At 37.0% G+C, this 19,780-nt stretch overlaps 2 protein-coding genes and 2 long non-coding RNA genes across 4 annotated transcripts in view; 3 read left to right on the forward strand and 1 right to left on the reverse strand.

The window, feature by feature from the left end:
* Positions 1-567: 567 nt before the first annotated feature.
* Positions 568-4,205, forward strand: LOC144422021 (uncharacterized). Its single transcript, XM_078111731.1, has 5 exons — positions 568-654; positions 1,036-1,175; positions 1,934-2,249; positions 2,357-2,715; positions 3,426-4,205. The coding sequence occupies exons 1-5, from the start codon at positions 631-633 to the stop codon at positions 3,664-3,666; spliced, it is 1,080 nt and encodes a 359-aa protein (XP_077967857.1). The 5' UTR covers positions 568-630; the 3' UTR covers positions 3,667-4,205.
* Positions 4,206-5,510: 1,305 nt separating this feature from the next.
* Positions 5,511-19,780, reverse strand: part of LOC144422061 (uncharacterized) — a 28,263-nt gene continuing 13,993 nt past the window's right edge. Inside the window, exon 3 of the mRNA XM_078111808.1 lies at positions 5,511-6,044. Within this exon, the coding sequence (XP_077967934.1) occupies positions 6,018-6,044 (27 nt within the window). The 3' untranslated portion in view covers positions 5,511-6,017. The remainder of the gene's footprint in view (positions 6,045-19,780) is intronic.
* LOC144422020 (uncharacterized) lies at positions 6,484-9,972 on the forward strand. The gene is made up of 4 exons (XR_013475103.1): positions 6,484-6,932; positions 7,144-8,196; positions 8,946-9,113; positions 9,511-9,972. It is a non-coding gene; the product is annotated as an uncharacterized LOC144422020 (long non-coding RNA).
* On the forward strand, positions 11,200-14,879 carry LOC144422289 (uncharacterized). The gene is made up of 7 exons (XR_013475257.1): positions 11,200-11,346; positions 12,076-12,203; positions 12,530-12,693; positions 13,074-13,194; positions 13,272-13,441; positions 14,213-14,302; positions 14,376-14,879. It is a non-coding gene; the product is annotated as an uncharacterized LOC144422289 (long non-coding RNA).

Genomic DNA, 19,780 nt, shown 5'->3' on the forward strand with positions numbered 1-19,780 from the left:
GGGATTCTACTCATTTTTGTCAATCGTCTTTTTAACTGAAACTATATCACACAAAATTTTCGAGGCAACACGCGAGAGGATAGAGACATTAGGGCATTCTAGTTCACGCATTCTTTTGACTTTATTGACGCTATGTTACGACTCGAATAGCGAGATATTTTGAACAACCTCGTTGAGGCCGAACTCTAGAACAGTGGTTCCCAAACTTTTTGTACCATCGCCCCCCTACAGTAATTTATACAACTTCATCGCCCCCCGGCACTACAGAAAAATGTAAAGTCCGAAACGAATATAATACAGACCAAATAAACAAGAAGACAAATCAAAGTTTATAGTGTTTTCAAATGAGCTTGGTGATCTCCAGCGAGTTTTTTAATATTATGTATCAAGCACAATCTCAAATCTCCCCGTTTACTGATGGAAAGACGATTTCATTGTTTTGATAGCAATAGTGTCACGGCTGAAAACCCTTCTCCACCATATAAGAGGTCGGAAATGAAAGAATCCGGGGCTCTATCTCCATAAACATCGCCCGGTATCACCTGATGACCTGCACCAAATGTGGATACAAACATTTCTTCAGAAAATCTTTTAAAACATCCATCATATCTAAAGACATTTCTCCAATGGATGCCTTATGCGATGATAATCGAAGTAGGTGTAGATTTCGCCGCTCTTGGAACTGTTAATTGTTAAAATGTTCCCTGTTTGGGTAATTACCCCTTTCGATGAATAGAAATGAATAACTTCAAAAATGTATCAGAAAAGAAGACTCAAATTTACGCGTAATGACTCACATAAACTGTATTCTTTCAAAAAAAAGAACAGTTTTCGATGAAAAAAACATAAATATATAAAATCGGCTAAGTATACTTCAGAAAGCTTACTGAAAAATATGCTTCATTTTAATCTTTCTTAAATCATATGGTAGATAGAAATAAATCATAGGGAATAACTCACCCAATTGGATATTATGGAGATTCTATGCATTAAATAAATCATAAAACATATTCTAAATTGTGAAATTTTTCTCAGGCTTTTCTTTTTGCGTTGCCGTCTGTTTGGTGGCATTTCCGTGTCGGTGCTAGATTGATGGGACATTTGAAATTCATGAAAATATTGATAGACGATGTCTATGAAGTTGTGAAGACAAAGAAACGAGGAACATATCGCAAGTAAGATATAATAATTTACAGGCTTGTCTATGGGACAAATTTTTCTGTCCAATTCCAATCCCATAGCATTTATGCCTGTTCTATCCCATCTCATGAGATTCCCATTGGAAGAAAATTCAATAAAATATTTTAAATCTAGGTTTAGCGTCTACTAAGTAAGGCTACATGTACGAAGGGACATGCAAAACAACAAAGTTTACGGTCTTTGTTAACTTTATATTCATAACTATCATACATGTGTCCATCAGCCCCTTCACGAAGTATATTGTTAATGCTGAATATGTTTTGCTCTTCATGACTAACAAGAGATCTATGCTCAAATATATGGACACGAAGTCCATCACGAAATGTTTTACCATCATTTCCCCGAAAATCATACGGTTTTCGTGTCCCACGTATGCCATGGGATATACAAATGTGTGCTGTCCCATCCCATCCCATGAGACGTTTCCCATGGACGAGCCTGATTATTTAAAATTATGCAGGTTTATAATAATTACTTCATAAAGATACACTCGCATTATTGTGTTCTTGAGGCTCTATCAAAATGTTTGATAATAAAATACAGTATTTCGTGGCTCATTTCTAATTAGACTGCAGAAATCTATCAAATATTACTTTGTTTGCAGTGCAATACTCGCAAGTTTTTTTTTCACAAAATCCTTTGTGGCTTTTCTTCGCCAATGACACAAAATTTTTCTCATAAATCCACCCAACAAATATCACACTTTTACTATTTGTCATGACATTCTCTTTAGAGGTTCAACCTATGACAGTCGGAGCTATTATTTGCATGGATGGAGCAGCTATGATCCACAATACAAACGACAAGGATTAGACTCAGATACTGAATCTGAATCATCGGATCCAGAAGATTCGAATCCTTCTCCAAACACTGCAACAGGAATCAGACAAAGGAATGGAAGAAATGTCAATTCTGACAGTGCAAAAGACGCACCGCTCGATTCATCAAAAAAAGCTGCTGGTCAGTTAGAAGAAGTCTCAAGTCATGCTAATCCCTCAGCTTCAAGGATACAGCAACGCAAAAATACACAGAAGGTCAAAACGAAGAAGGTAGAAGTATGCGGGTTTCAAATAGAACTATAATAATTTTTAGGTGCTATAATCTTTCTGATTCATTCCTTATTTATTGAAAATCAAACTTAATTTTAATTTCTCAGAAAAGCATAGAGGACAGCTGGTACGTTCGATTATTTTTCGGTAACATGCGCGATAGAAATTTATTTTCTATGCTTTGCTTCGAAAATTTTGCTTCACTCGAGCAATATCCTTACATCTTGTCCGTGTACAAAGTCACCGATATTGAAGAAGACAAAAAGGATAAAGATTTGATAGGACCGAAGACTCAGTGTATCCTGCGACTTGTGTCAAATCAAAAGAACATGAGTGGTCGTTTCCTAATAAAAGCATATCTTCTTAAACATGTTTTTGGCTTCCTTGTTTCCTTATCTGTACTGGCTGTGACTGCGTGGGTTCTCGTGACAATTGGATCTGATGGATGGACTTCTGAAAGCTTCCAGTGAGTATAGAATGTAATTATTGTAGTTACTGTGATTTAGGAAGCTTTACTGCCACCACGCAGTACCCGTAGGATCCAAAGTAGCAATTGCTACTCAGCCATCTATTTACATTTCAGGCCGTTTTGTACTTTGTTACTTTATACGCGATATCCAATTTAGTTGTTTAGTTGCCAATCGTTTCGATCAATCTCATACAGTGGATGAATCCTAACTTTATGTAGAAAAGTAGTGAATAAATTACTTTGACCTTGGGGTACCGATCCCCATAGTTGGAAGCTTGTGGAGGTGTTGAAAAGTTTCACAGAGGGCGAAAAAATCTAATAGCAAAACCTTGTCTCGGTGTCGACTCCTAAAATTACATCCCGGTAACAACTCACAGTTCCGACAGAAACACGTATAAGTGAAATTGGTAAAGGCAACGGAAATGTAACTTGGTGCGCACTTTTCCGTGCAAATTTATATTGCCATTAAAAACGAAATTCACTTGAATATAATACTGTACAAAACTGTACCCTACAAAGGTTGCTAACCCTAAAAGTACTCAATTGCTAGAAAGCATTTTACCTTATACGGCCCATCGGGCGTCTATGCCTTCCAACCAATGGCCGATATAGTGACGTTAATTATAGCTTATTTTATATTTTGGCGTTTTTAGTGTTAAAAGTTGTTTAAATCGTAAATATGATATCTAATATTATTTTTGTTTTAGGTGTGACATCGCCTATCACGAAGACAAATGCATGATTTGTACTCTGCATCGGAAGAGAGACATGATCGCATTTCTCGTGGTTAACCTGTTAGTGAACTTCGCATATTTACTTCTCTCTGTTTCCCAATGGATATTCATCCGAAGAAGTGAGAATCGCGCAACTTGTTATTACCTGGAAGACATACGAGATCTCGGCAGTGTTGCGCTGCACCAAAAGAAATGGAAAAAGGGAGGAAACTGAGAATATATAAGATTACATGTGATTAGAAATAACTGAAGTAGAATGAAGAATATAAGTATCCATAGATAAATGAAATAGGAAATGTCAAATTTGCTTTAATGGACCTCCGAAAGCTGACTTTATTGTAATGCAATTTTATATACACAATGCACTGCTGCTGTACTTCATCCTTCACAAACCTTCACTGATTTGAATATTTTAGAGTACTTCATCCTTCACAAACTTCAAATTTTTTTACTGTTTTCATGATTTGCTAATGTAGTGCTTTATCGTTCGAGTTTTCTATACAATTCAACATCGTTCGTGTCAATCAGGAGATGCGCGGATGCAGTAAAAATGCAGATCGATCGCCCAAACGCAATTTCAAATGTCTATTTCCCATTTCAGAAAGTTGATAAATAATCTTCAAGTATGAAAAGAGAATCATCTTCACATATATGTAATGCTTTATTACTGTCTTGCTAACAGTCGTTGTGCAATGCTATCGCTGAGGTCTTTGTCGAGCACTATTACGTAACAATAAAGGGAATATTAATGGATTTGTGATTGCTGATTCGATGCGTGTCAAACATGTTAACTGCAGAGCCAGGGCATGGTTCAGAGAACGTCATCAGTACATTGAAATGACTGGAGAGACCTCAGACTACTTTGTAACCATGACTTATGTAAGAATTATCTCTATACCAGAAACATTGACTTGATTACGATAATTTAACTGATAATTCAGTCTTCAGTTAATCGAAAGACACAATATAATTATAGGCAATAAATTAAAACATTATAATTTGAACAATATTTATCGCAAGACACAATCAAAAATTCCACTTCATACTTTTACGTTAACCATTTCACCCTGCATTGGGACATATGTGCTAAAAAGTGGACAAATGTGGGTCGCGGCATTTGGGGGACACCGATTAAATTGAAATTCCACACCCTATTATATAATCTTAACTTATCATGCTAAAAATGAAAAGAATAAATTCAAACTAAGTCTGGAAAATAGTATTCACATATACTCGAAACCACGCAGTTAAAATGCAGATGCAACCTTTTCATTTTTGTAGTGCATAAATATTTTATTGAGCCTAATCGGTGGGATTCTACTCATTTTTGTCAATCGTCTTTTTAACTGAAACTATATCACACAAAATTTTCGAGGCAACACGCGAGAGGATAGAGACATTAGGGCATTCTAGTTCACGCATTCTTTTGACTTTATTGACGCTATGTTACGACTCGAATAGCGAGATATTTTGAACAACCTCGTTGAGGCCGAACTCTAGAACAGTGGTTCCCAAACTTTTTGTACCATCGCCCCCCTACAGTAATTTATACAACTTCATCGCCCCCCGGCACTACAGAAAAATGTAAAGTCCGAAACGAATATAATACAGACCAAATAAACAAGAAGACAAATCAAAGTTTATAGTGTTTTCAAATGAGCTTGGTGATCTCCAGCGAGTTTTTTAATATTATGTATCAAGCACAATCTCAAATCTCCCCGTTTACTGATGGAAAGACGATTTCATTGTTTTGATAGCAATAGTGTCACGGCTGAAATCCCTTTTCCACCATATAAGAGGTCGGAAATGAAAGAATCCGGGGCTCTATCTCTATAAACATCGCCCGGTATCACCTGATGACCTGCACCAAAATACATCATAACAATCTTCGGTAAAATTCCTCTTAGATTCCTCATCATGTACCGCGGCTTCCAGTCCGGTTACCAGTCCATAGAATTAATCAGCCATTTATATTTTTTTTGAAATTTATGAACTTGAAAGTGGGGGAAGCCCTAACCAACCACCGGCTATGCCAGGGTTCGACAGCCTTTTGTCGCCCGCGGGACAAAATAAAGAGTTGCGAGTCCCGGCGGGCCGCACATATTTTTTGAAAGTTAAAAACAGTACAGCGTGCGAAGACTGCGACAGACAATTTGTGAACTCAACTCAGTCGTCAGAACTCAGAAAAAAATTACAAATGACATTTAATGTGACACTGTCTAGTTGCTGCATCACGCTTAATAGCTTTTCGACGGCACACTAAATGAAGCCAAGATTGGAACATTTTCTAAATGGGCATCACAACCCTAGTTCTCTGCTTGTTCTTTGTAATGTTCATTTTCCAAAATAATTGTTTGCACACATATAGACTTCCAAACATCAGAGTGAATTTTTTCGCATGGTTTGTAAAATTTGATAGAGATTTTTTTAGGAAGATACATTTTTATAAAAATCAAGCAGTGATGCATTTCTCGAATAGAATATGAATTTTATTTCCTCATTGCATTTCATCTCAAGGAGCTCCATTTGAGTATTTTCCGATCTATTGAAACCCTGCACTCAGCATCAACTCTTCTGCGTGTTGCCATTTGACTAAGTATAATAAAATTATAGGATCGTTAAACGAGTAGCTGTTCACTAAATTGTTAGATTATATATAATATAATTTAGTCTAAACGTGTCTCACGATAAATTCTGTTACGTAAAAAAATATAATATACTCCACGAGCGTAGATTATAAAATTAATTCATCGCCGCCGTTTTGTCGCAACAATTCAGTGAAGCGTCGCGGGCCGGATTATTTCGCTTCGCGGGCCAGATCCATAGGTTGTCGACCCCTGGGCTACGCGAACTACCTCACAGCGGGGAGCAGTCCAGCAGTCTTCTCGCGTGTGATTATCGCCCAAGGGATTCAAATACAGTAATCAAGTGCACGATGCGCCAGCCGCCGAACAAAATCAAGTTTCGCCAAATTGCCCCCTTCGGCTTTTTCGCCCCTGTATCGTTTTCGCCCACCGGGTGACGATTGTTAGCGAGAATCATAACGTGTTTCTAATTTGATGACGTTTTACGTTGTTACGCAGACGTTGCAAACGTATCGACGCAGCATTATTGCGACAGAGTCCTGTTTCTCGATTAATCCCGGGAATTCTAAATTATCGCCACGCTGCTTCGATGAGTTGGCACCTTCTGTCCTTGTATACAGTGTAATCTATTGCGCTAGGAGTTGTTTATCGTGTTTAATATTGGGTTTACTATTCGCGGTTAGGATAAACGATTCGAATTGAAGTTATTAATTGGGTTTAAAATCAACGGTTCATACTGGAGTTGTAAAATAATGTAGGGATACAGGCTAGGGTTGTAATATAGTCCAAATAGAATGATAAATGCTGTTTCTTGTATTTAGTCACATAAGTTAAGTTGTATTTACTTTGGATTATAAATTGTTGAATTGAGTTGCCTGGAGATCCTAAACATTCGGTATGTAAATATTGTTTTATCTTGTATGATTCATTCTGTAATTTAGCATTGTGAATACTATTTTATCCTATGGGATTTAATCTGTACATAATTGTGACATATGGTTATCTGCTAATTGATGTGAATTGTTATTGCTTGTAAAATGGTAATGCTGTTATATTTGATTAATTGTGCCATATAATCTATTTAGTTTTATCTATTATTTTGGCAGAAAACCGTTCCATTAACAACGTTCCTTTACGTTCCTCATAGCCGGTATCAGATTCAGATTCAGATAATTTATTTTCGTCGTGCAAGAAACATTATGAACAACACAAGCATAGTAAATCAAGGCAAAAGAAAACAACAGACACATAATGTTTCGACTGCAATTAACGAGGAGCCGCGAAAGACTATCAAGTCATCGTGTCAGCGACACCATTAAAGCTGAATGACGTCAAAAAAACGTCAAATGATTAAGGTTGAGTTATATATGATCAGGGCAAAAATTTGGAAAACGTAAATCGAATCGAGAGAGTAAGCCAAATGAGAAAAGTTTAAATAAAAAGTATGAATGGAATCAAGAGAGTCGGGGAAGAAATGATTAATCTAGAATTAAGTTAGCTCAGGGGAAATTTAGAAAACGTAAATCGAATCGAGAGAGCAAGTCAAAAGAGAATGGTTTGAAAAGAAATGTGAAGGGAATCGAGAGAGAAATGTTTAAATGGGAACAAATATCCATCGTGTCGAGTAAAAGTCAGAAAAAACGCGTTTACGATAAATCAGTATGTCAGTCTCGCAGCGTCATGCTCGGGTGATCGCAATCACAATATGAAATTGTTGACTGGCAGGACGCTGCAGAAACTTAGCAACTGAAGGGGAATTCCCAGCAACCATAACAGGGGAAGCCGGGTTGGATTAAGTATCGGTACTGATACGGCAATATATAAATAAATAAATATATAAGTACAATTCAGACAGGAAAAACAGTTTTGATGGGAAAAGTTCATTCCACATGTACTTTGGGCAATGATGCAAACTCAGTGATAATGGTCGTGCTCTGTGAGGACAACAAAGAAAAATGGTGACAATGCCAATGGCATTAAGAGGTGCAAAAAGTCACGATCGTTTGGGTAAAATAGAGATCCTGGACCGAATGACCAGTTATAGAAAAATCGAGCCACACAAAAGGTGGGGGACATGGGTTGTATACGGTACACTACTATACTTATAAGGGATCTATACCACTTATTGAAGCAGACTAAAAGGATACATAGGAATCCAGGTAAAAATTTTTCAAAGCTTGTTTGAATGAATTGTAATTCATAATTCGAATGTTATCGGATACAGCATTCCATAATTTAACGCCTGTATATTTTATCGAATTTTGAGTACGTTTGGTTGAAAAATGAGTTACATAATAGGAACTACTAGCAGAGGATCGTGTTCTATAAGAATGCACGCTGCTTTGTTTCAAGAAATAATCAGTGAATGTAACAGGGAGTTTTTTGTTGTGATGTTGGTGCATCAATTTCAATATCTCTAATTTATAAATATCCACCATTTTAATAATACGAAGTTTATAATAGATTGGATCAAGTTGGGCATAAGGTCCACTGCCAGAGACAGCACGAATGGCCCTATTCTGCATTATTTCAATTTTGCGTAAAAGAGTTTTATCAGCGGAGCCCCATGCAGAAATACCGTATTGAATATGGGCTTGGAATAACGAGTGGTAAACCATACGTAAAGTTGAAATTGGTATAAAATGCCTGAGTTTGTACAGTATTCCCACCGACTTAGATAACTTAGCAGCCAAGTTAGTTATATGAATATCCCATTTCATTTGACTGTCTAAATATATGCCCAGATATTTATAAGAATTGACTTTTTCTAATGTAATGTTGTCAATACAGATTAATAAATTATGATTGGCTTTATGTTTATTTGGTGAAATAAGCATAGACTTAGATTTATCGATATTTAATGTCAATTTGTTAGCCTTCATCCAATTAACCACTTTTACAATTTCAGAGTTCACTCGTGACTGTATAGCTGGTAGAGATTTGTCACTATCTAGAAGTATAGTGTCGTCAGCGAATAGTTTTGCGAAGAAAGAAGAACAGTGGGTGAGGTCATTTATATAGACGAGGAATAATAATGGACCCAACGTCGAACCCTGTGGGACCCCGTGAGTCACTGGTAAGACTGGGGAGCAGTGGGTTCCTACTTGAACGAATTGAGTTCTGCCACTCAAGTAACTGTAGAGAAGTTTATTTGGTATACCTCTGATACCATAATGCCATAACTTTTGGGTTAGAATATTGTGATTAACGGTATCAAATGCCTTTTTGAGATCTAAAAATATAGCACTAACAAATTCTTTTTTTTTCTAATTTGTCATAAATGTAAGAGATGGTGTCTAAAATTGCATGAGACGTAGAGTGATTACTCTGGAAACCAAATTGATGTTTATTTATCACGTCATATTTTGTAAAGAAATTACTGAGCCTATTATGAATTAAACGTTCAAATATTTTATTAATTGACGAAAGAATTGAAATTGGCCTGTAATTTGACACAAGTTTTTTATTGCCAGATTTAAAGAGAGGAATTACACGAGCAACTTTGAGGGATGAGGGGAAAATTCCAAGCGAGAGCGAGCAGTTGAACAATTTAACTAGAAGCGGCGCAAGCGGGTCAGCAACGAATTTCAGGAAGCGGGGAGGAATGTTATCCGGCCCAACTGCCTTTCTCTCCTTCAAGTTTAGAATTTCCACTATCATTTCGGATTCTGTGACCAAAGTCATAAAAGCTGATTTACTAACACGGTTACTAAGAAATGGCTTAAATTCACACATGTCATTAAAAAACTTGGCTGCCAAGCTAGATCCAGCAGTTGAGAAGTACTTATTAAATTCGGTTGCGATTAAGCAACCGTCTTTAACTGTACTGCCATTTTCAAGACATACTTCAGCTATCGAATGCTTGGAATTATTTTTTGTGGTTGTGATTTGATTAATGATTTGCCACGTAGACCTGGGATTACCCTTGGTCTGGGAAATAAGATTTTGGTAGTGAATTTGCTTCGCTTTGTCTAATACGGAAGTAAGTGTGTTGCGATACTTTTTGAAGTATGAGCGTTGCAAGGGGGTTCCACGTAAAAATGGGTTTTAAACAACTTATTTCTGTGTTTCATACAAGTGATTAACCCTTTGGTTAGCCATGGCTTTAGCCTCGGCCTTTTTTGACGACGCGATAGGGGTCGAAGTGGGGCATGCCGGTCGATGGTACTAACGAATGACTGTATGAATTCGTTCCATTAACAACGTTCCGTTTCCGGTACCCGACAAGTTCTATTTTCCTGATTCATGTTCGAGATTTGATTTGAAGTGTCTGTTGATTGTTATTAAAGATATTCACCGAATTCAAGTTGAATTATATTGGGGCAGCATTTGAAAGGCACAGAAGAATCTGGGGGCACTTTAACCGCTGTTTACAGACTTTAATTGCTTGAAAGCACGGACTAGTTGTAACAATTAACCGATATAGGTTTGGGGTCAGGACTGGGGTATTGGGACGCGTTTTTGAAGTCTCCAATCTCTTAATGTGCGTGAGAAGTAACCAGGCTACATAGAATCGAGCGCAACATTAAAGTTTTCGAATGCAGGAAAACTGAAGTTTTCTATTTCGAAATCAAACCAGAGTATTGTAAGCAGCAATTGAAAGATATCAAAACTTTTCAATTGATCCTAGATTGAGTGAAGAAAGTCACTTAAAAGTCGAAATGGCTGCAAAGCCAGTTTCACAAGAAGAACTGGAACGTTTATTGGCTGATTTGAATGGTCAGTATAGATCAGCAGAAGAATTGATGTTGAATCCAAGAAATAAGGAGATTCTACACTCCCAAGTAAAAGAAATAGATGCAATGTTTGTGGAGTATTCTAAAGCTTATGAAATACATGTTGCAGAACTGCCAGTAGATGAAGAGGCTCAAAGAGTCAAGTCAAGTCAAGTCAAGTTTATTTTTTCCAACCAGTAAAAAACAAAAAACACATGCAAAAATATATAGAAAAAAATGATATTTAAACTACTGGGGAAGGGAAGCCGCGGGGAACCAAAACTGGTTATCGAGCTGCGACACCCAAGGTTCTAACAAGGTTGACAGATCGGGGAGAAGAGTTTCAACGAATAGATACCATATAAATTTTACAAAAGAGCTAACTAATTGCAATTGTTATATAATATTACTAAAAATTACCGTGCATTAAATGTGCCATAATAGCAGCGAATAACCGGGGATTTCCCGTTTGTATAGACCTAGCTGTAGCGAAATGTTGTTCTGTAGAATAACTGGGGAATTTTGAAGGTGACCTGACCACAACGTGGTTGTGCTATGACAGTATGAAGCGATATAGCAATGTACACCGATCAGGTAAATAAATAAAGTGAAATTAGCACGCTGGATGTTGAAATAAATATTCACCTTTAGGGTCCTGACGCGTTATCTCAGTACCGGTACCGTACTGCTTGTAAGCTAACAAGAAAAATATTAGGAACAAATATAAATGATTTGATACTGTCAGACTGTGATAAGAATACAATGAAAAAACAATATTGACATTTGTTGAGGTGAAAATAAATGTTGGTATAAAATCACTAGACTATGGAGTCCTTCAATGATAGAAATATCTGAATATAGGAAGCACTGTGATAGGAATACTCCATTGCTTAAACTGGTAAATTGATGTTAACTAATACTAAAATATGAAACATAGTTTGTAATACTTTTTCATGTAACATAGCACAAATAATAGTTTTTGTCCATCCTAAAGTATATATTGAGACACTAAATGTCTTTTTAGATTTGATTTGAATATCTGGTGGGACATGCTTTTTAACTCACTTGGTAAGTTGTTCCACATTTTTGCTCCAGTGTACTTTAGGCAATTTTGGGTTATGGAATGTGACAAACGACGTAATAAAAAGAGTGTGTGGAGGCTGATCTTGTGTTATGTGTGTGTATAGTACTTTGTCGTATAAAATAACCATCAAAAGCACTTGGTAGACAGTGGTTGTGATATTTGTGCATAAGCTTGCAGATCTCTAATTTATAAATATCTGCAAGCTTTAAAACATTAATTTTGTTATAAATTATGTTAAGATTTATGCGAGCAGACGAACGATAAAGGATTTTAACCGCCCTGTTCTGAAGTACATTGATTCGATGTAAAATTGATTGAGATGTGGATCCCCAAGCTACAATAGCATATTGGATATATGTTTGAAAAAGTGAGAAATATACCAATTTAAGGGTTGCTGTATCTATATAGTGTTGAAGTTTACCTAACATACCTACAGTTCGAGAAAGTTTTTTACGAATATCATTAACATGGACATCCCAACGTAAGCAGTTATCTATATTTAGTCCTAGATATTTGTAAGAAGGGACAGATTCTAGCTCTGTTCCATTGATGTTAATAGAAATTGCGGTGACTTGATGACGTTGTTTAGGGCATATATGAACAACTTTAGATTTATTAATATTGATTGTTAGCTTGTTGCTAATCATCCATTCGAATACCTTTGCCATCTCGATATTTACATGTTTTTCTAAGGTCAACACAGATTTCGCACTGTCGAGAAGACCGGTGTCATCTGCGAACAATTTTGTCAAGAGGTCAGAGCAATTTGAGATGTCATTGATATATAAAACGAAAAACAGTGGGCCAAGACAGCTGCCCTGGACAATTCCTGTTTTTATGGGAAGCACTTCAGACCGGTTAGTGCCAATTTCAACATATTGCTGTCTACCCGTGAGGTAGTCTTTGAAAAGGTTGTTGGCACAACCGCGGATTCCGTAATGGTGGAGTTTATCGAGTAGGATATCATGGCTGACAGTATCAAAGGCCTTTTTCAAGTCTAAAAATACGCAACATATATGTTCACCACGTTCAAATTTTTCGTAGATGTATTCAACTAAGTCGATAATAGCATGATTTGTAGAGTGATTATTCTGAAACCCAAATTGGTATTTATTAATAAGGTTGAAATTTTGACAAAAATCCATTAACCTGCGATATAAGAGTTTTTCAAAGACAATAGCAATACTTGATAAAATAGAAATGGGTCTGTAATTTGATGGATCTGTTTTATTCCCAGATTTAAATAATGGAATGACGCGGGCTAGTTTGAGGGCTGATGGGAAGATGCCCATTATTAAAGAAGCATTGAAGAAGTACACAATGATCGGGGAAATAATGTCGGCAATGATCTTGAGAAAGTAAGAGGAAATGTTGTCATCCCCAACCGCTTTTCCCTTTTTCAATGCTAATATTGTGTTAAAAACCTCATTAACAGTGGTAGCTCGGAGGTATATTGATTCCTTGGTGGTGGAGCGAAGAAATTCTTTGAAATTTTTATTAGAAGGTGGCACACTGTCAATAAGATTTTTACCGATGCTTGTAAAAAAATAGTTAAGTTCGTTGGCAATTACAAATGGGTTGGTGCTTTTGGAGCCATTTCTAAGGGTAAGTTCTGGAATTGAAGTACTTGAATTCGATTTTACATTCACAATTTCCTTAATTGTCCGCCAAGTGTGTTTTATGTCCCCCCTATAATTTTGTACTTTAGTAAGGTAATGATTTTGTTTGGATCTTCTGATGATGTGGGTTAAAGTATTCTTATACTTTTTGTAGTTTCTTCGTTGACTTGGGGTGCCTAGTATGTAATGCTTTTTATGCAACAAATTCTTGTTCCTTATCGATATTAAGATACCTTTGGTTATCCATGGTTTGTTTGCCAGTCTAGTCACTTTGCGTGAGCATTTTCCCATGGGTGCGTTCCTGTCAAGTATGCATTTAATTATGCTAATAAAAGTGTTAAACCTCTGATTGAAGTTGGTATTAGATAGTTCTGTGGCCATGAAGTTGTCAAAGGCGTTTTCCGCATCGTGTCTAAAATTTTCTTTATTAAAGTTTGACATTTTACGTTTTGTGCGAGCCGTATCAATTCTATTCGCTACATTAATATTGGGAATGCAACATATTATGGGAAAATGGTCAGAGATATCGTCTAGTAAAATGTAAGACGAGTAATCATGATCTATGATGTTTGTGTAGATGTGGTCTATTAGGGTGTGGGATGTGGGAGTAACTCTTGTGGGGTGAGTAATTATGGGAATAGCCAAGTGAGATAAGAGCATGTCCATGTATTGAATGGTTTGTATATCATGGGCTAGAAGATTAATATTAAAATCACCCATAATTATAAATTTACTATTACGATTCTCTAAATTGCAGAGGCATTGTTCCATCGCTTCAGTGAAGTTCATAATGTCACTACGAGGGTGTTTGTAAACAACGCCAATGATGATGTTTTTCTTGGTATAGGTAAGTGGAGGACTAACCTCAATCCACAGTTCCTCACAGTTTGAGTAACTTAGATCACATTGGTGAATTTCAGTGAAGTGGATATCTGATCTGATGAACATGCCAACACCTCCAGATTTTGTGGGAGAAGGGTTATGAATAAAGTTGTATCCAGTAATTCTAATGTTGCAGATAGGTGAATTGGACAACTTGGTTTCACTTAATGCGATTATATGGGGGGCATGATGGAAGCAAGTTAAGAGTTGGATTAGGCTATCAATATGTTTTGAAATTGATCTAACATTCAGGTGAATTATAACTAAATCAGAGGACTTGAATCCCGAAGAAGTATTTTTAATGTTACTGGAATCTAAATAATTACATATGCCTGGGTAAATGTTCGAAGGAATGGTTAGAGTTTTCCAAATGGCGTCGGTCATGGGAGTTTGTTGTTGATGAGAGTTAAATAAACCTGTGTTATCTATAGATGTCATGATCTTTCTATTAATAACATAATATACATTAATAACATAATATACATACAAAGTTTAAGGACTGACGGTAATGAAACAACTCCAATGTTGGAGTAATCTAAATATTTTCTTGCTACAGGGCATATAGATGGAGGTCGGGCTGAGGAGACCTCGGAGGAATTATCTGGACCGGACAGAAGGACGTTTAAATCAATGGATTTATGACAGAAATACCTACAGCTAGAGGGAGGCAAAAGTATACAAGTAAAATGAAATTTAAGATTACACAAATTACAATGCATATAAGAATTGCTACGGCATGGAGAATGAATTACTGAACACAAGTTATCGAATGTCATGGAGACTTATGATAATGTTATAAAATGAAGACCGATAGAAAGAGTCTGACCTATTTGATTTTGTGAAGATCGTCTTCATCTAGTATTTCTAATGTGTCCGTCATTCTATTCTTTTTTATTCGGACTTTTCCGTTTGAAGTCCATAGATACGCATATCCACATTTGTTTTTCAACACTTTCGCTTGAAAAAATAAATCCTTATTCCTGTTTGTTAAATTTTCAGCAATAAAAACCTTGGCGATGTTTTTAATATTTGTGGTGTTAGGAGCAGTCTTTAGGTTCTTGCGATTTTCAAGGATCTTGTTGCGTATTCTTCGATTTGTGAACCGCACGATGATGGGCGGATGATTTTTCGGATTGCGTGTTGGGAATCTGTGGCTATGGGAAATGTCACTAGGTTCAACATTAACTTTTGCGAGTTTAGTAATTTCCATAACAATTTTGTTAGTGTCTTCATTGGCAAGATATGGAACTCCGTGGAATTCTAGGTTTTCGAGCCGAGATCTCCTTTCCTGGTCTTCCGCGTGCTCAGTAACATACCAGAGATCTTCTTCCAGATTTCGGACTCGTTCCTCCAGACTCAGTATTTTTTTGTTCTGGGTTCTCAGTTCATCGTCTACCAATTTCTGGCGACTCAGGAGCTCAGAGAAAGAGTAGCTAAAGAATCTTTCCAGAGAGAAAGTTATGGATATGAAGAGTTCAAAGCACATGTTGAAGAGTGGCTTTCCAGACAAGAAAGCACACAAATCGTTGAGAATCCTCCATCAAAACCACAATCTATAGCTAGTAGCAAATCATCTAATATGTCAAGACCTCGATCTGCAAAGACAGCATCGAGTTACAAAAGTACAAGTTCCAGTTACAAGAGAACTGAGGCAATAGCTGTCAGAGAACTTGCAAAATTGAAAATGAAGCAACTGTCAGAGTTGGAACAGGCTGAACGAAATACTCAAGAAATAAAATCAGCATCAGAGAGAGAAACAAGAGAGCTATGCTCAAATATATGGACACGTAGAGTCACATAATTTTGATGACGTCATAGCGAAAAAAGAAGTAATAGCCTTCTGGAGAAAATTTTTATCTTTAACCACTAAAAATTTCAAAGCAATTGGTCCAGTATTCGAAGAGAAAAGCGACTTTTTAAAAACGTGTCAAGCGGTACTGATATAAGAGGCGGTAAGAGCAGTCAGGCAGCATCTTACCTGTACACTGTAGGCCATATACGGTAATTGATCACAGAACAGTTGTTCCCTTGCAAATTTTATGTTGTTTACACTTTAGGACAGATAATTGATCACAGAACAATTCTTCCCTTTTAAATTTTATGTTGTTTCCAGTAGACTCTCATCAAAATAAACAAATATAGTAGGCTACAAGTGCTACAACGCTTGCATTACTGCACTGGTAGGACCGTGAAAGAATAAGTTACGGTAATTTCATTGTGGTAAGACACCGGTACCGGCACCAGTACCAGTATCGTACTTACGTACTGAGCTACCAGTACCGGTACCGAACATGTAGGTCTGATATTCCGTTCCGCATACGATAGGCTATAAAACTTGCATTGCAGCATTAGTAATACCGCGGAAGGAATAAGTCAATTTCACTGCGTTACGGCACCGGTATGGCAACTTACCAGTACCGACCTACAGTAGCTGTAGTACTGAGCAAGACAATCGATCGCGAAACCGCTTGAAATAAGTTCAAAACAGTGTTCCCATGAGTAAAAATAAATACCGCGAAATTTTGTATGAAATATCATATCTCATAGGATTCATATAAAATTTAAGAATAAACAAAAGTAATAGCCTTCTAGCGAAAAAATTAATCTTCAACCACTGAAAATTTCAAAGCAATTGGTCCAGTATTCGAAGAGAAAAGCGACTTTTTAAAAACGTGTCAAAGAACAAGAACAAGAGCAAGAACAACAACAACATAATATTGAAACGATCGTTATGTCCACTACGTGTCCAATAAGGCGATTACAAGCTATACACGAATATCAAGCCGCATGTGTAGATGCTGAAGTGTGGGAAAGAAGCTCTAATCGCAATGAAGAAGTCCAGTTTCAAGAAATAGAATCTGGACCACCTATAGCACAATTGGTAGACTGTGAAGCAGCACGGGCTGAAGTAAACACACCTCAAGTGGGTCAAACCAATTGTATTGTGCCTCCTAGAGAGCCACAAGTTAGATTATCCCTGGATTCGGTCCAGGAAGTGGTTGCGGAAGTGATGAATCCCGTTAATCAAGAATTTCGAACTAGACAAGGTGGAACGAGACAAGCCAATTTGGCAAGTCCTGTAGAAGTACCTAATATGCCATCACAATATGTTGGCTCAATTCTTGCTACTATGACATCTACAATGCGTGACATGGTAGATTTACCTAAACCCGAATTACTTTCGTTTCATGGTTCTCATGAAGAATATACAAGATTCATGAATAGTTTCAAGATAAATATTGAGAACAAGATTTCAGATGACAATCTGAGATTGACTTACTTGCAACAGTTTTGCAAAGGTAAAGCAAGAGAATTGATTCGTCAATGTTCTGTATTCGTCAATGTTCTGTAAAGGATTGACTTTAGCAAAGAGACTTCTAAGAGAAGCTTACGGACGACCATTGTTGATTGCCAGAACTTATATGGAAGAGTTGGTACATGGTCCAATGTTGAAACCAGATGATCGAGATAGTCTTCTGGATCTTTCTCATAAAATGGAAGAATGTTACCTAACACTGTCGCATTGGAAGCAATATTCAGATCTAAATAATTTTGACAATATTGCTCAACTTTCATGTAGATTACCCCTGAAGTATCATAATAGATGGGAAGAGGAGGCAGCAGATTATGAAAATAGAAACATTGAACTAAAATTTGAACATCTTTTAAAGTTTGTCAAGAAAGCAGCAATTACGGCACAATCATCGATGGGCAAAGCTATGAGAGCTCATAAAGAGAGGGAAAAGGCTAAACACCCTCAAAAGAAGAGAATTTATGCAAATTCCACTTCAACAAGTGGTGATGGCAAACCTGAACAATCTACCGAGAGAAAAGGTACATTTGTGAGAAATAGATACAGATGTGTTATCTGTTCAAAAGATCATTTTCTTATTCATTGTCCAGAGTTTGAAAGAAAATCTGCAAGTGAACGCGAGGCTACAATTCATTTCATATTTGCAGAAACTGTTTATACATTGGTCATAGGGCACGGCAATGTCGTAAGAATCCTGCATGTACTGAGAGAGGATGTGGTGGCAGACATCATAGAATGCTTCATCGAAATGTTACAGATACCAAACGAAAAGAGCAAAGTACAAGTTCCGCTACTCAAACTGCTACATCGGGATCAACCTTAACGAACTATACCAGAAATTCAGCTGGATTATATTTGAATATAGTTCCAGTGAAAGTATCCTCACCTCAAGGTATAGAAATTGAAGTATACTGTTTCCTAGACGAGGGAAGCACCTCTTGTCTATGTGATAAAAGATTGATGGAACTTTTAGAGATGGAAGGTGAACCAATGAGTTATTCCATTACTACTGTAAACACACCGAATCCACAGAAACAAGATGGATTCGCTCTTGACTTAACTGTTAAACCACTGAAAGGGGAAGGTTGTGTGACATTACATCGTGTGCTCACTGTGGATGAAATTCCGACAGTACCGAATAAATTACCTAAAAGGATTGAATTACAAAGGCATGAATATCTCGAGGGTATTGAATTTCCAAAATTACCAGATGAAAGAGTGATGCTCATGATTGGCGTGAATGTACCGGAAGTATTCTGGGTAAAAGATGAAAGGCGTGGTACTACAAATGAACCAGTTGCAAAAAGAAGTATTCTTGGTTGGTCACTGGTTGGGCCTGCCTTTAATAAAGCTTCTCGGAATGAAAGTTTTCATGTACAAGTAAATCTTGCTGAAGTGAAAAGAGAAGATCTTCAACGACAAATTAGAGATATGTGGGAGACGGATTTCAAAGATATATCATTGACTCCCACACCAACATTGTCAAGAGAAGATAAGTATGCATTACAACTGATGGAAGATAATATAAAGATGGTGGTTGGACATTACCAATCTCCGTTACCATGGAAGCCAGGATGTCCTGAATTTCCTAATAATCGTGATGCAGTTATGAGAAGAACCAACAATTTGGGAAAACGCTTGTTGAGGAATGATGTTTTAAGGGACAAATATTGCAGTACCATGGCTGAATTTATAGAGAAAGGATGGGCAAGGAAAATTCCTGCTGCTGAATTTGAAGCACCCATTCGTAAAGCGTGGTATCTTCCTCATCAACCCGTTACATCAGAACAGAAACCTGGTAAAGTACGCCTGGTATTTGATGCAGGTGCAAGATATTTGAACACATCACTGAATGATCAATTACTGCAAGGTCCAGATATGGCAAATGGATTGTTATCTGTTTTGCTACGTTTCAGAATGTACAAATATGGTATAACTGCAGATATAGAAGCTATGTTCTTACAAGCTCGTGTAACGTCTAGGGATGTTGATGCATTGAGATTCCTATTTTGGCCTGATGGAGATTTGACAAAAACTCCTGTCGATCATCAGATGTTAGTGCATTGTTTTGGAAATACATCAAGTCCATTTTGTGCAAATTACTGTTTAAGGAGAACTGCAGAAGATTTT

The sequence above is a fragment of the Styela clava genome, chromosome 4, assembly GCF_964204865.1.
Source record: "Styela clava chromosome 4, kaStyClav1.hap1.2, whole genome shotgun sequence".
Classification (NCBI taxonomy): domain Eukaryota; kingdom Metazoa; phylum Chordata; class Ascidiacea; order Stolidobranchia; family Styelidae; genus Styela; species Styela clava.

What these genes read in the sequence shown, in the direction of transcription:
- LOC144422021 (XM_078111731.1), top strand. Translation starts at nt 631, where the DNA reads ATGCCTTATGCGATGATAATCGAA. An exon ending in AAACGAGGAACATATCGCAA is followed by an intron (nt 1,176 to 1,933) that starts GTAAGATATAAT and finishes CATTCTCTTTAG; the next exon opens with AGGTTCAACCTATGACAGTC. An exon ending in AGAAGGTCAAAACGAAGAAG is followed by an intron (nt 2,250 to 2,356) that starts GTAGAAGTATGC and finishes TTAATTTCTCAG; the next exon opens with AAAAGCATAGAGGACAGCTG.